Source organism: Phoxinus phoxinus, assembly GCF_949152265.1.
Source record: "Phoxinus phoxinus genome assembly, chromosome: 11".
In the NCBI taxonomy this organism is placed as follows: domain Eukaryota; kingdom Metazoa; phylum Chordata; class Actinopteri; order Cypriniformes; family Leuciscidae; genus Phoxinus; species Phoxinus phoxinus.
This window is the reverse complement of record NC_136886.1, coordinates 26,230,231-26,245,515: the sequence shown is the minus strand read 5'-3', so window position 1 is coordinate 26,245,515 and position 15,285 is coordinate 26,230,231. Positions and strand designations below refer to the sequence as shown.

General features: G+C 39.5%; 1 protein-coding gene across 23 annotated transcripts in view; it reads right to left on the bottom strand.

Moving 5' to 3' along the window:
• Positions 1-4,278: 4,278 nt before the first annotated feature.
• The window catches only part of lrrfip1b (leucine rich repeat (in FLII) interacting protein 1b), a 42,021-nt gene continuing 31,014 nt past the window's right edge, over positions 4,279-15,285 (bottom strand). For 16 of the 23 annotated variants that reach the window (XM_079628358.1, XM_079628348.1, XM_079628350.1 and 13 more), the window contains 10 exons: positions 15,065-15,235; positions 13,758-13,850; positions 13,499-13,591; positions 13,153-13,245; positions 12,856-13,000; positions 9,165-9,214; positions 8,575-8,692; positions 8,383-8,462; positions 8,063-8,167; positions 4,280-6,131 (listed from right to left, as the gene is read on the bottom strand). In XM_079628358.1, coding sequence (XP_079484484.1) covers positions 6,021-6,131; positions 8,063-8,167; positions 8,383-8,462; positions 8,575-8,692; positions 9,165-9,214; positions 12,856-13,000; positions 13,153-13,245; positions 13,499-13,591; positions 13,758-13,850; positions 15,065-15,235 — 1,059 coding nt within the window. In that variant the 3' untranslated portion in view covers positions 4,280-6,020. Of the gene's footprint in view, positions 6,132-8,062; positions 8,168-8,382; positions 8,463-8,574; positions 8,693-9,164; positions 9,215-9,302; positions 10,387-12,855; positions 13,001-13,152; positions 13,246-13,498; positions 13,592-13,757; positions 13,851-15,064; positions 15,236-15,285 lie in introns of those variants that run through there. The other 7 variants (XM_079628355.1, XM_079628347.1, XM_079628342.1 and 4 more) reach the window with 4 other exon arrangements.

The window sequence follows — 15,285 nt, the reverse complement described above, 5'->3', positions numbered from 1 at the left end:
ATTGTGCATCACATGTATGTGCCCGCTATTCAGTGCCCACAAACACTACACATTTCATGTCCCGCGGTTTCTGTAAAAACGAAACCGATGCACGGCCAGTCAGTTCTAATAGACAGTACTCCCAGTGCTATAAATGTGCCCGATGTCACATTTATTCCCAGACATGCCGAGCCCCACGGGGCTGCGGGCTGCCCGCTCGATTAAGCGCACCCCCCGCCTCAAACGCTGCAAACACAGCGCTCATGTTACAGCACACTGTTGCTCTCGCGTCGCCACCATTTCGTGACCAGGGCCCAGATTTCATTCTACCCCTAGTTTCTCATGCGAATGCATGGGAAAAACTTCCCGGGGTTTCAGAGTGGGTGCTGAACATTATAAAAAGAGGCTATTCGCTACAGTTCTCGCGACGCCCCCACCGTTACACGGCGCGGGTCGAAACTACGGTGAAAACAGAAGTAGCACATCTACTTCGAGCCGAAATAGCAAAACAAAGGGGCCATAGAGCCTTTATCTCAGGCTCAGAGTGAAGGGGGTTTGTACAGGCAGATATTTCCTGATGCCAAAGAAAGACGGGGGTCTCAGACCCATTTTAGATCTGAGGCAGCTGAACAAAGTGCTTGTGAAGCGCAAGTTCAGAATGCTCACGACCAGAAAAATCCTCACGCAGATTCACAGAGGGGACTGGTTTATGTCAATAGATCTGAAAGACGCGTATTTCCAAATACAAATTGTGTCACGTCACAGGCGATACTTGAGATTTGCCTTCGAGGGCCAGGCTTATCAGTATACAGTCCTTCTGTTCGGCCTGACTCTAGCACCTCGTACATTTACAGTGTGCATGGACGTGGCGCTGGCACCCCTGAGACTCCAAGGCGTACGAATTCTGAATTACTTGGACGATTGGCTGATTCTAGCCCAATCGTGATCAGAGCTTGTACAGCACAGGACCATATTACTCGATCACCTCAAGGTTTTAGGTCTCAGAGTCAACTTTACTGTTGCGAAAAGTTCACTGTCTCCCAGTCAGAAAATATATATACTGGGCACAGAACTGGACTCGCTGTCTATGACAGCACAGCTGTCACCACAGCGCAGACTGGGTATTCTGCACATGATAAAAACCTTCCGCGGCGGCGCCATAGTTCCTCTCAGGAAGTTTCAGAGGATGTTGGGTCTCATGGCCTCAGCATCATCAGTACTGCAACTGGGCCTGCTTCGCATGCGCCCGTTGCAGTTCTGGCTAAAAGCGTGAGTGCCGCGCCGAGCATGGGTTTCCGGTCTTTGTCGCCTCAAGGTCGATTAGAAATGCTTGTCAGCTCTGAAACCATGGAGTGCGACCGACTGGTACCAGTCAGGTGTAAGCCTGGGGACTTCCTCGAGTGTGAAGGTGGTGTCTACGGATGCATCCACCTCAGGCTGGGGAGCGTTGCTCGAGGGCAGACCGTTCTTCGGCCAGTGGTCAGAACGGGAAAAGCTTCCACATATAAACTGCCTGGAGATGTTGGCAGTGGACTACGTGTTGAGATGCTTTTGTCCCCGGATAAAAGGACATCACGTCCTGGTCCGTTCGGACAACATTTCAGTGGTGGCCTACATAAATCATCAGGGCGGTGTCAGATCCCGAAACCTTTACAGGTTAACGGAACGCCTCCTGGTTTGGGCCCAGCACAATCTGCGCTCGCTGAGAGCTGCACACGTGCCAGGGCACCTGAATGTTGGCCCAGACAGACTCTCACGGAACAATGTTCCTACAGGAGAGTGGTCTCTACACCCACAGACAGTACAACTGCTGTGGAAGACATTCGGCAGAGCGAAAATAGACCTGTTTGCATCTTAGGAAAATGCTTACTGTCCGAAAAAATTTTCCAAGAGCAAGGACGCACTGGCCCACGTCTGGCCCCACTGCCCGCTCTATGCTTTTCCCCCCGTCTCGCTTCTACCTCAGGTATTAGAGCGAATCAGGTAAGGCGGATGCTTAGTGCAATACTGGATAATTACATTTTCACTCAGACATCTAAACCTTATTTAATATATCTAAAAAAAAAATGTAACCTGACATACACACTTTAAAGGAGCTAGGAGATTAAACCCTCCCAGACCTCCTTCAGTATGGGACCTTTCTACGGTATTGGATGCCATGAAGGGTGCCCCGTTTGAGCCTGTGCACTCAGTTGACATGAAGTACTTGTCTTTCAAGACAGTGTTTCTTCTGGCTCTCGCTTCAGTGAAGCGCGTGGGGGATTTGCAAGCACTCTCGGTGAGACTCTAAAGTTGTACTAAAGCCGAAACACGGGTATGTGCCTAAGTTCCTCAACACACCGTTCAGGGCTCAGGTTATCACCCTGTCAGCTCTGCCAGCCTCCGAGGAAAAGGACGACGCTAGCTTCCTTTGCCCGGTTAGGGCGTTAAGAGCTTATGTGTCCCGCTCCGCTATTTTTAGACAGACGGAGCAGCTCTTTGTTTCGTTCAGCGGACGTCCCAAGGGACTAGCTGCGCCGAAACTGAGCCTGTACAGATGGGTAGTGGATGCTATACCGCTAGCCTACGCATCAAAAGGACTGCCGTGCCCGTTGGGCGTCAGAGCTCATTCTACGAGGGGCATGGCCTCCTCGTGGGCTTGGTCTAGTGGAATCTCGTTGCAAGATTTATTTATTTTATTTATTTAAAGGGACAATGCATATGAATTCAACATAGCTTTTCAGCAATGTACATATGCCAAAGTTAGCCCCCAGGCTATTTTACTGTGATCGACGTCTTCACGAGGAAAGAGCGGTGGATGGATTTTATGTACAAATAATCTACCGATTGGTGAGTCAAAAACTATTTTGTGCTTGTGGTTGAATTAATTCAAGTCATTTGCGTGATTTTACTTTTGCTGACTGACAAACATAGTTGGCCGCTGTGCAACAATTAGGATTAAGAATGGTTGCATTCTGATGCTGAAGTGGACATTAATAACGTTACCGGTGTGTGCCTGTGCCGCGCATGTATGTATGTGTGTGTGTGCGAGAGAGAGAGAGAGACTGTGGGAGTACACAATATACATCCTGATTTGCACATTTCTTGACATGCCGCGCTTGTGCGTAACATTTACTGTTATTACGTATTATTATATATTAGCCTAAACAATAAATCAGGTAATCTGGCTTTCATAACTCAGTGCCTAGCCTCTTTAAGACATCACCGCACTTCACTGCGCCTTGCAGGCCAGGCTGCTCTCGGTCTAAATAGACACGTATGGTGTTTCAGCCCTGTTGTGTTACGGCCCAGATTGCCAAACTGTTTTAAGCATCACTCATTGACAGTTATGTCTTATGAACAATTGTATTGACCCACCATATATATTTATATACATATATATGCTGAAAATGCCCCTTGGGGCACTACTTATAAAGGAATGATGCTATTTTAGCCCCTCTTTCCTAGAACTCTGTGTGAGTTTTTTCTGGTGATCATACACTGATCATACGCGGGCGCCCTTGGGTCTCTGGTGTCGGTTCTCAGCATGCACGCCGTTTTACACGGGGTTCCCGTAGCGTCTTCGACGCAGTACGAGATAACTCTCGTAAGATAACGTACTCGGTTACTGACGTAACCTCGGTTCTCTCTAGAAGCATCCCGCTCTGGTTCGCTTCGGCGATGAAAATCATCAAATACAGCCGTGCTCGGGCATTTATAAGCTTAGGCCACGCCCATTCTGGCAGGACATGACGCAGAGGGTCAAGCGTCATGAGAGGCCCCGCATAGGCTGCTGCTTTTGCTGCAGAGCAGCCAATAGGCGCGCAAGCTGTTCCGCCTAAGGCTGTATGCTGTTGCAAAGCGTTTTACATTATTACAAAATTAAGGATTAATTTTTAGGCTTCAATATCTCGAGAAAGAATCTTTCCCGTAGCGTCTTCGATGCAGTACTCGTTCCTCTTCTAGAGAGAACCGAGGTTACGTTAGTAACCGAGTACGTTCTACCTCCACCTAAGCTCCGCCCACATAAAACGTCACCATGTTTACTAACTGAAATGGGGTCTATATATATAAATGTTTTATTTATTTTTTATTGCCAACCATATGAATTTACCATGGCATGTTACTGAAAGATTTGCCTTTAACATCTTTAACACCTAAATGCAGAACCGATTTATCAGCTGAAAATGCTGCCCTCTGCTGTTCAAATGTACAAAACGTCCATGTTTTCAATGTTTTGAGGCAGCAAGATCCAGTTTGTCATTCTTGTTTATTAAACGTAAAATGCAATAAAAATAATTAAATAAATTAAAAACCTGAAAAGTGTTATTGCATGAGTTTATTTCTTGATATGCCATGTCTTACAGAAGAGGTGTAATACAGGTAAACAATATCATCTGTGTGTCTCTGTCTGTTATTTCACAAGTTCAGCATATCAGTCCTTATGAGACAGCATGTTCACTGAGTGTGTAAACAAGGTGGCGCATTATCTCCAATGGTTGCAGAATCCTGGGAGGGATGCAAATGAAGCTCACAATCAGCAAAATAATCATCTTGCCACAATCATCCAGCGGATATAGCATCATGACATTCATTGTCACAGCTGTTAGCATAATGATGTACATCTGAACTTAAATGTAATGATCAGTTACTCTGAAAAGCATTATTGCAATAAAGTTCCTTTTTCTTTTTCTTAAAAAAAGCCATGTTTATTTCTATAAACCCCAAATTCATTGAGAATAATGATACACTCTTTAAGTGGCAGACCATTAGTGAAAGTGCTACAACGACCACCTTCAAAAAAACAGATGCACTCCCATTTATTGTGTTGACTCAGCATGTTTTCGAAAGCAATACTCAGATTACAGATTGTATCTATAAAGGCTGGTGACGTCTCAAATGTCCATTTAGCCCTCCGATGATATATGCTGTTGCATTATGATCTGAGTTTAAACTGGATATGAAACGGTATTCTGATGATCAGCTGTGCTTATACTGTCTACTTCTACTTCTATTACAATGACCAAGACCTCTGTTTTTATACACGGAAAGCGAGTAGTTGATCTAAAACCTGCATATTAAACAAAACAAAAGTATTTTCATCATTTGGCCCACTTTAGTTGAATAGATATGTGAGAAAAAAAGAGTGCTTCAATAAAGCAACAAAGAAAAATAATTGCTGCCACAGAACTTTTTCAAGGACAATGATAATACTTCCAATCTTGGCTTTGACCCAAATAAACTCCATAAAGTTATATTAGCATTGTTATTGCATCAAAGTTTTTTGTAACCATGTCCTCGTCTAAGTTCTTCAGGATGTTTACGCAACATTAGCATGTAAACAAAAATTACTAACATCATAAAGTGCTAGTCCACCTTATTTAAGTACGAACCAACACATGCACACACAGATTTGGCGTAAAACAAAATGGACATTATAACAATTCCCCATTAAACGTTCAAAGTGATGTTGCACATATCCTGCACATGTCTGTTGTTAAGTTCCTGTCTGCACAAAACATTGCAAGAAAATGCACAACTGTCTCTGTATGAGAGCATACATTCATTCATTTAATATCTGGACTACACAATTTCCATTACCTCATTATGCAAAATGGTTCCATGTACAGTTTCCGAGTGACACACTTGAATACTGATGCAGAGATAAAGTGCTAAGTCAATGTCCCTCTGAACCAACATACTACCATAAAGTAACCAGCTGTCATAGATGCTCTGCCTGTGTTGTGTTGGTCTGCAGACACAGAGATCCGTAAGCCAGTCAAAAAAGTATTGATAGCTCATTGAGGGCCTGAATTCTGCTAATCCAAACCAAAGGTCACTTTAATGAGCCTCAGTAAGAATTTGTTTTTGATGTGTCCTCCGCTTGGAATCCTACTAGCAAACAAATGAATGTTGATGTTCATGCCTGTTAGCCTTATTTATATTTTCGAAGTCTGAATTAGCAAGATTTTTAGCAAGAAAGTTTTATATGGGTGGCAAGTCATCTGTGCCAGTGGGTGATAGGAATCATGCCCTGACTGCAGAGTGGGCACAGGCGGGCGTCACTGCTGTGCCAGTAGGGCACTCCGATTGGCCTTCATCTTCTCTAGTCTCTTCGTCAGGTGGGTGTTGCTTGCTTCCAGCTCATCGATACGGTCAAGTGCAGATCTTAGCTAGAATAAGCACAGCAGGAATTTGTTACATCACACTCTAAAAAATATTCAGTGGCTTTGTAAATATCACACAATAATAAATAACTATACTACCATAATAAAATCTCTGAATATCACTTGTTTGTTGAGTTGGACATACCAAAATAAATGTCTGAAAATCCAACAGTTCATTTTGACTAAAATGTACATCTCTTATTTAAGTTTTATGAAAATAAATTAGTATTTGACAAACAAATTAAATTTTTATAAGATATACTTAATTTGTTTTGTTAAATTTCATTCAACATATTTGAGAATTAAGAAATTATACTGATCAGTTTCAAGAACTACTATTATTACTCATTCCATCTCAACTTTCTCTCATCTTTAACAGCAACTTAAGAAATTGAGTAAGTTGGACATTCACGCGCAAAGAGACGGAAATTTGATTTTCCAAGCATTCTATGATACGGACTGTATAAGGAGGGTAATTGTTGAAATAAGGTGTTATTTTGTGTTTTGCACAAAAGGAATATAGTAGGAGATCTGTTAGTGCATTTTTTTTTATGTTTGGATTCATGGGAGTTTCTGTTAAATTGACGTAAGAGTAGATCCTGCGGTCAGGTCGAGGATGAGCCAAGAGACATTTAAAGGTGCAATATGTAAGAATTTTGTAATAAAATATCCTAAAATCACTTGTACAGTGTGATATATTTCCTGCAGTTGTGTACTTACAATATCCCAAAAGTCTCCAAAGATTTTTTATTTCAGAGAAATTCCAATTTTAAATAATGGCCCGTCCCGGAAAAAAATGTCGCCTGTCAATGACGCAATATCCACGCTATCCTCGGTTTCCACTTGTACTGCCATAGCCATGACGTAACCATGGTGACAGACGTGGAAAACTGCGTAGTGCGTAACGTGCAGCGGCACGCTGTTCTTATTTCGTTCAAACATTATGGACCATGGCAAGCAGACTTTGGGACAAAAAAGGAGAACTAAAATGAGGCTCAATATCGGTGTGTCATAAACCTACGCCTTTGTTATTGTAAGAGGTTAGCGACCCCTAGCGGCGAAAAAAGATTACATATTGTAGCTATATGTTTGTAGCTTTACCATTAAAGTCCGAAAGTGATTTTTAAAGCTACACTGTGTAGGAATTACTCCCATCTAGCGGTAAAATTGTATATGACTACCAACTTAATATTACTTTCTAGCCCCTCCCATTCCGAGGGCGTTTTAACTCCTACGGTGGCCGTATTATTTCAAATCTGCCGGCAGTCGCGAGTAATCTCCCCCTCGCATTCGTCACGGTGCCACTGAGTGAAAAAACCTGAAAGGCGAAGTTTGAATTTCTAGGTATGTCCCTCTTTGGCTAACGTATTTTCAAGATGGAGGTGCAACATGGATTCCGCCATTCAGCTCACCCGTATGTATTATAAATGGCAGATTCTACGCTTACGAGAATACTTGATTAGTTGGTAGAAGTAATTATACATTAATGAGCACATAATTTTGAAAGAACAAAGTGTTTTTTGCTAAGAATCAACTTTAAAAAAGTACACAGTGTAGCTTTATTTGAGTACTGTAACTTGCAAATCTGTGCTGACTCAGTTTCAGACTTTTTTTTTGGTTAAAAAAAATATAAATTCCACAAAACCGGACATCACATTATTGCAGCAATAGCAAACAACAATGATCCAGTCGATATTCAATGGACAAAATCAAGTCCCTTTTTTTTCTTCTAATTAATTGTATTAGTCATGGCACCAAATGTAGATCTATTTAATTTTTTCTTACATGTACTCAATTTATAAGGTATATTTTACAGCTTTAAAATCTGCTCAATATTTTTAATCATAAGAATATTTCACCAAAAATATGACTACATCATAATTTACATTTTTAGAGTGCAGTTGTTGCTAAGATGTTTGAAATATTTATTAATGTACCTCTCTCTGTAACTTGCGTTTCTCCACTTTTAGTTCATCTTCCACTTTCTCCGCAGCCTCAGCAGACATCTTATAGCGACCCACCTGACCCTCCAGCCGAATTATCTGCCACATGACAGAGATTACAGGTTATGCATGAAACACTGTGCAACTGGTTGTACCACAATCAGAACAAAATGAATAGCGCATAAAGAGAAGTAAAACTTAAAAGGAACATACAGTATTATTAACCACTGATGATGAAATTGAAAGCAAGAGCACGATTCTGAGTTGTGCCTCTGGGAAAGTATTGTGTTAGTTTTAACTACCATATGACTTACATTTTGTTCAAGTGCTGTGACTTCTTGCACAGACTTGACCAACTTGAATTTCAGGTCACTTATCTGCCTGTTAGCATCTCCTGTAGAAATAATAATTAATAATTTTCAGGTCACATAAAAATATATAACTCCATATGACAAGCCAGCCTAAATCAAGACTGATAGTGATTGAAATTTAAAGGTGAATCTTACTCTGCAGATCTAGGATATGAGGGTCCAGACCATTCTGAAGGTCATCTTCATCTGTGCTTCCCATTTCTTCTGTCCCATTCTTCTGTTTCTGCTCTGCAGTGGCTTTAAGCTTCCGTACCTGCAAATACACACACAGCACAGCAAAACCTGATTTCACTAAGTGCAACATGTTCATGGATCAACATCTTTGTTGATCCTGGAACAAAATTCCAATCAACCAATTAGATTTGAGGGACAAGTTTACAGTTTATGTCAAATTTAGGAATACAGCCAGGGTTAGGTGCTTCTATATCAGTGTTATTCACTCGTTATCTTTTCCCTCTGATTTTAGGGAGAAGTTATAGGAAGGGATATGGTTATGAAAATGTTTTCAGACAGGTACAGTATGTTGTTCCAGGATCAAAAAAACTCTGCAAAATCAGGACATGTCATGCTATGTCATGCAAAATGTCACATGACATGTCATGCAAAATCAGGACAGTCATGCTAACAAAGTCCTTATGACAGGGATTTCATAAGATGCTCTCCCACAATATCAATTATACAGAAAACAATTAATCACTTGAAAAGCATTAGATGACCAAACTCACCTGGTCGAGCAAACTCTCTCTCTCTTCCACCAGCTTCCTTAATCTGATCTCTGAAAAATTCAAACAAAAATATGTACAGCACATGAACCTCATACAGAATCAAACAATGCACATACACAATGAGTCGATGTAGGCACTAATATAATTTATTTTGTAGTACAGAGTGTACAAATTGGAACTGTCATTTTAACATTTTACAATGAATAATACAATGAATTATACAAATAAATGCAATTAACGTGCATTTAACATGACCAAAAATGCATGACTCGATTTCAAAATAGATTGTTGGTCTAATACTCTTGAAAGTCAAATGATCTTAATTTGAGTTGGGGGATTTTCTATATTCCTATATAATTAATTTAATAATCAGCATATCATGTAATTCATTTTAAAAAGTTAACATAATTACTGTTTTCATTTAATATGAATATACTATTGTGTATAAATTATACACATTGTATTATGTACACTGGTGATGTGAATATTAATTTGTATGAAATATTTTTGGTATTTACTTTTATTTGTGGTGACAATTATTATGATGACGATTATGTATTGGTACACATGGAGAAGTACATATTCTTCCAAAGTGCAATGCATCTAATTGTCCATGCATTTGGATTTTTATCCATATCACAATGTATTCACATTTCACTTTAAGAATTTGTTTCAAAAATCAAGCTTTTTATCATTTCAGAATATTAAAAGAAATGTACAGCTTTTGCATGCCCAAAACATGTCTGGATCATTCTCATTTACATTAAAGATTTAAAAAGTACATTTACACAAAATTACACCACGAGTATCATTTCTCAATAAAAAATCAAAAGGACATTGTCACAAACATCAGAAGAAAAAAAAAAAGGGGGGGGGGGGGGGTCTGTGAAAAATCATAACACACAGCAGTTGAAGGTCTTCTTAATTTTTAACTTTGTCTTAAAGAACATCTGCATTTCATTTTCTATACTCAGTCCTCTCACATCGAATATTATTTCTTTTGGAGGTTCACTGCTATGCATATTTACACCATCCAGCACTAAAAGAGCATCAACTGCTTCCTCACAACTATCGAGAAGGAAAGCTGTGCCCTTGTGCTCTACAGGCATGCTATACGTGTCCTCCACACACCGCAACTCTGGCTCAGCCTCTGTCTCTTGCTGGTCCCTGGATTGTACACCATTGTCTCCTGTGATATTAAATATATCCACTTCGTTAGAGTCTGTGGGTTCAAACATGAGATCTTGAGAGGTTTTCATGGCAGCATTGAATTCTATTCAGTTAATGTTCTCTGCTGGTCTGGTCTGATCTGAGGTTCATATACTGTAATTTCCTAAATTATCTGATTCTTAGGTTTAAATGGTTATAGTGAATCAAGTTTGTGCACTTGAATAAGTGTCTCTTTTATCCTCTGACATGTTTTTTTTTCTTCTGATTTTAACAGTAGTTACATGTTCTTCAACATTAACTGGAGTGCACTTTACCTGTGAGGTGTTAAATCTGCTTGGAATAGTGGTTTTCTAAATATTGAGAGTTGGAAACCTCCTTTACGTACATTGACCTTTCACTGAGGGCTGCCATTTCTGATTCATCTAGGGTTGTTTGACCTTGCTTTGGCTATACATTTACGGAATTATTTTTGTTAGGATTTAGATTATTCTCCTGTGTCAGAATTTCGCCACCTTGGAATTATAAGGTTCTATCTGCATTCTGACTGGTTTTGAGATATTGAGCTTTGAAGTTTTTGCATTCCATTCGACTGTGTAGAAAGAACCTTTTTATTTTCTAAATAAAAAGTTTCAAAATGTACACAACTTAAAAAACAACATCACATAATGTAAATAAGTTGTCACAGAATAAGAATATGTGAATAACTCAATTTTGACAAAAATGTCAGATAGAACCTTATAATTCCAAGGGGACGATTTCCTATTATTAATTTTGACAACTCTCTAAGTAGTGTTGGCAATGTTAATGAATATTGCAAGGTTAATGTGTTTGGTCTTGGCAGATTATATCTGCTACACACGCTGCTGCTGTTGCTGCTGCAGTCAAAAATGCTGCTGTGAGCATGTGAGATAAGCTGCTGCATTAATACATAAATCCTGTAGCAGATCTAAACAGGTGGAGCTAAGGGAGGTGGAGGATTTCAGAGGAACTCTGACAGCTTGCTGCCAAACTAGCCTACAGCAAACACCGAACCAGACTATTTAAAGGGCTGGTATAATGCCCCTTTTTACAATATGTCAAATAAGTCTCTGATGTCCCCAGAGGGTGTATGTGAAGTTTTAGCTCAAAATACTCCACAGAATGTTTTCTACAGCATGTTAAAATTGTCCCTTTTTGAGGGTCAGTAAAAACGCGTCGTTTTGTGTGCGTTCCTTTAAATGCAAATGAGCTGCTGCTTCCGGAACAGAGGGCGGAGCTTCAAGAGCTTGTGTGTGTTAGCAGCTTCGATTACACAGACACGCACTAAAATGTCAGAAACTCTTCTGCCTTTTATGTTTAAACTGGAGTCGGACAATGATGGAGAGACTCAAGAAGAAGTGACAACATGTAGACTGGAACAGGACGTTTCTGAATGGTTAGTTGATTCATTTATGTTGCTGATGTGGAGTTGACTATCTTCAAGTCTTTGATTAGCATATTCTGTCATGATAATCTATAAAATCGCTCATGTGGGAACTGTTGTAAGATGCCTACAGAGTGACGCAGAGCGCACTGTATTGCATGTGAAAAAAGACGTCCGACAGCTTGAGCAGACTTACAAATGTGCTGGACTACAACAACTCTTCCACTTCTTAATATGGACTGCGTGTTCCCAGGGGCGTGGTTTATGTAAATTCTAGGGTTGGTGAGGTCACTAACCCGGGAGGAATGTCGTGTAGTCCCTTCCAGCCGTTTGTTGTAGTCCTCAAAAAACTATTTCTTTAAAAGCAAATATCTTCCTTTGCTTTTAACTTTGAGCGTTGTAACTTTGCAGTTGTTGTTTATGCTCAAACAGCAACATTACACACTAACTAAAGTTAGAAAACTGAAATCATAATCAACCACCCCTTTAAATGTTGAACAAGCAATCTCAATGACTGCAGAATAAGCAGACGCCAATCAACTTGTGCAATTTGCTAATACTGTGATTGCTTGCAGATTGCATGTAAAGGATCCGCCTATGCCATCTAGAGTTTCATGACTGAACTAGATATTTATAAGAGTTTGCTACCATTTGTACACAAAATGTGCTGACTTCATTCTCAGATGGTCAAGTATTTCTGTTTATTGCCAGCTGACCTTTAAATCACTGTGCTTCATGCTGGTTTTTAGAGATTGCATCAGATAGCAAACAGTCCAGTTTCTGTGCCTTAGGGCTTGTTCGCCCCCGCTCTTTTAACTTCTTTTTTGGGGGATGTATACAGTCAACGTTTCCTTATTTAACTAATTGACACAGGAATGACACCAAAACGATTTCCTCCCACCATCTTGAACTGTGCAGTTTTCACCATAGTTTTCTTTAATCTTTAACATATTTATGTTTTCTACAATCATTATAAATAAATAAACCATAACAAATATGCATTTATATGCCATAAAAGCAAAATGGTAAACATTTGACTACATCAATTTGATTACAAAAAGTAAATATGCTGCAATTGTTTAGATTGTGAGTTAAAAAATACTGTAAATAATTTCTTACCTAACATGCTGTCTCCAGTCATGGTGGGTGTGTGAGAGTCTTGATTCAATCGGGAAGTTGTTTCCGAATCAGCATGCCCATCAATCGCCCCGTCTGCTACCTGCCCATTGGTCGTCACCTCAGATCCCAGCACAATGCCACGTTTCTGAGCAAAAATACAATCTGATGTCAACATCCAATTTTTTCCATTAAGTTATTATGGTCCTTTGAATTTAAAATAATGATGCTACCATTAATGACTTCTATATCTCTACTTCTATATCTCTGTGATTGCAAATATTCCTTCGACACTTCTACCTTTAAAGCATCCTTAAGCCTGCAAACCTCATCCCTGAGTGCCTCCCGTTCATCATGGATAATGTCTGAATATTCCTTCTGCCTCTCTAAAGCCTAAATGAGGCCATCCGCAAAAGTGAACAGTCAGGGAAGGGAAGAACAAAGGAGTAAAGGAAAGCTGTAAGGTTAGGAAAGACACAGTATAAAGCATTCCGTACTTAAACAAGTTGGGTTAATAAGTTAAACAGCGCTAAGGAGGATTTAGGGAATTCTGACATTCGAATATTATTAAGTGTTAAAATCTAAAAGAGAGAAATGTTTTGATGTGATATGTTTAAAGAAACATGGCCATGAAAAGTAATTGTACCAGGATCTTTTTATCTTTCCATTCCAATGTTTCTTGCAGGTCAGAGATCTCTCTAATATAGTCCGCCTGCTTCCCGCGAGAATGTTTGGCTTCCTGAGCCCCGGCCATGAGGGCAAGCAGAGGAAAACAGATGGGCAGATAGAAGAATATTAAGAGGAAAATATGAAAGAAGACAACAAAAAAACAGAATCCATCTATGTTAGGAAGACAAAGAGCCAGAAGAGGTTTGACTGCCCCATCATTTACTGGCGATGCTCACCGTCAACAACTCTTCACTCTGCTTCAGTGTTTCCTTCATCTCCTCGAACTGAATCTTTAGGACATTGTGGGAATGACGTTCTCGCTCGCACTCCTAAAAACAGAAATGCCCATCATTGAAGTATGTGCTGGTTACTAGCTGTACCGTCACAGTTATTTGAACGGTAATATTTCTAGGGCAACCAAATTATGACTTTCACAATGACAATCTGCATGATTGTGTGTATGTCAGTAATATTTGCATATTAACAGTCTGTGTACTGTATGAGTGTTGATATCTCTGTGCTTAATTGATAACTCACACTAAAAGCTTACCAGAGATAACAACTTATCTGCTAACCATTTCCATATTTGCAAAACCACTTCAATATAACTGATTATACTATAACATGCAACATTGCCACATACAGTAGTTTAGTTATGATCAGACTTAACCCAAAATGCCCAAAAGGGGGTCAAATTTACCCAACAGAGTTCGATTTTCTCCAATATAATTCAAAAATAACAATAATTTTCCAATACAAATGTAATTCCTTGATATTCTATTCACTCCTTTTGTATGTCAAAACATGTACTATGTGAGCCTCTGCATATTTATTTATGTATTGGTCATAGGCTGACAATTTTTATTTTTGTAAAATGGGGTCAAAATGACCTGTATGCACTTCCAATTGGATTTTGTCTCACCGCAGTAGTTTTGTCAATAATAATATTTATTCATCACACTTCATGGATTACATGAATGTAATGTAATGTACTGTAATATACACTTTACATGAATGTAAATTTCATATTTTGTAATGAAAAAAAAAAGTATTGTAAAAGGGTCAATTATTCTACAGGATTTTGTATTAAAACCTTCTTTATCAAATAATTTGTGACCCTGGACCACAAAACCAGTCACAAGGATCTGTTTTCTTTTAATCGAGATTTATACAGCGTTCCGTTGATGTATGGTTTGTTAGGATAGGACAATATTTGTCCGAGATACAACTATTTGAAAATCTGAAATCTGAGGGTGCAAAAAAATCGAAACATTGAGAAAATCGCCTTTAAAGTTGTCCATTTATGTTCATGATTGTGCTGCATTCACTCGCAAAAATAAATGTTTTATATATGTACAAGGTAGGAAATGTACAAAATATCTTCATGGAACATGTTACCTAATATCCTAATGATTTTTGGCATAAAAAAAAATCTATAATTTTGACCCATACAGTGTATTGTTGGCTATTGCCACAAATATAGCCGTGCGACATGTGACTGGTTTTGTGGGTCACATTTATTTCATCATTTGATAGGCCTTACCCTGTTTTTCTCCTCACACTCTCTTCGTGTCTCACACAGAAATTCCTCCAGCTCCATCAGGGTGTCTCTCAGTGTGTCCACCTGATACATCAGGTTTGTCTTCTCATTGTCCAACTGAGCGTTGGACACCATGGCCTTACGGTACTTCTCCTCTACCTCTACCAGAGAGTCCTGAGAGTAGACGACAAAATGAAGATCTTTACATATAGATCATGGCCATC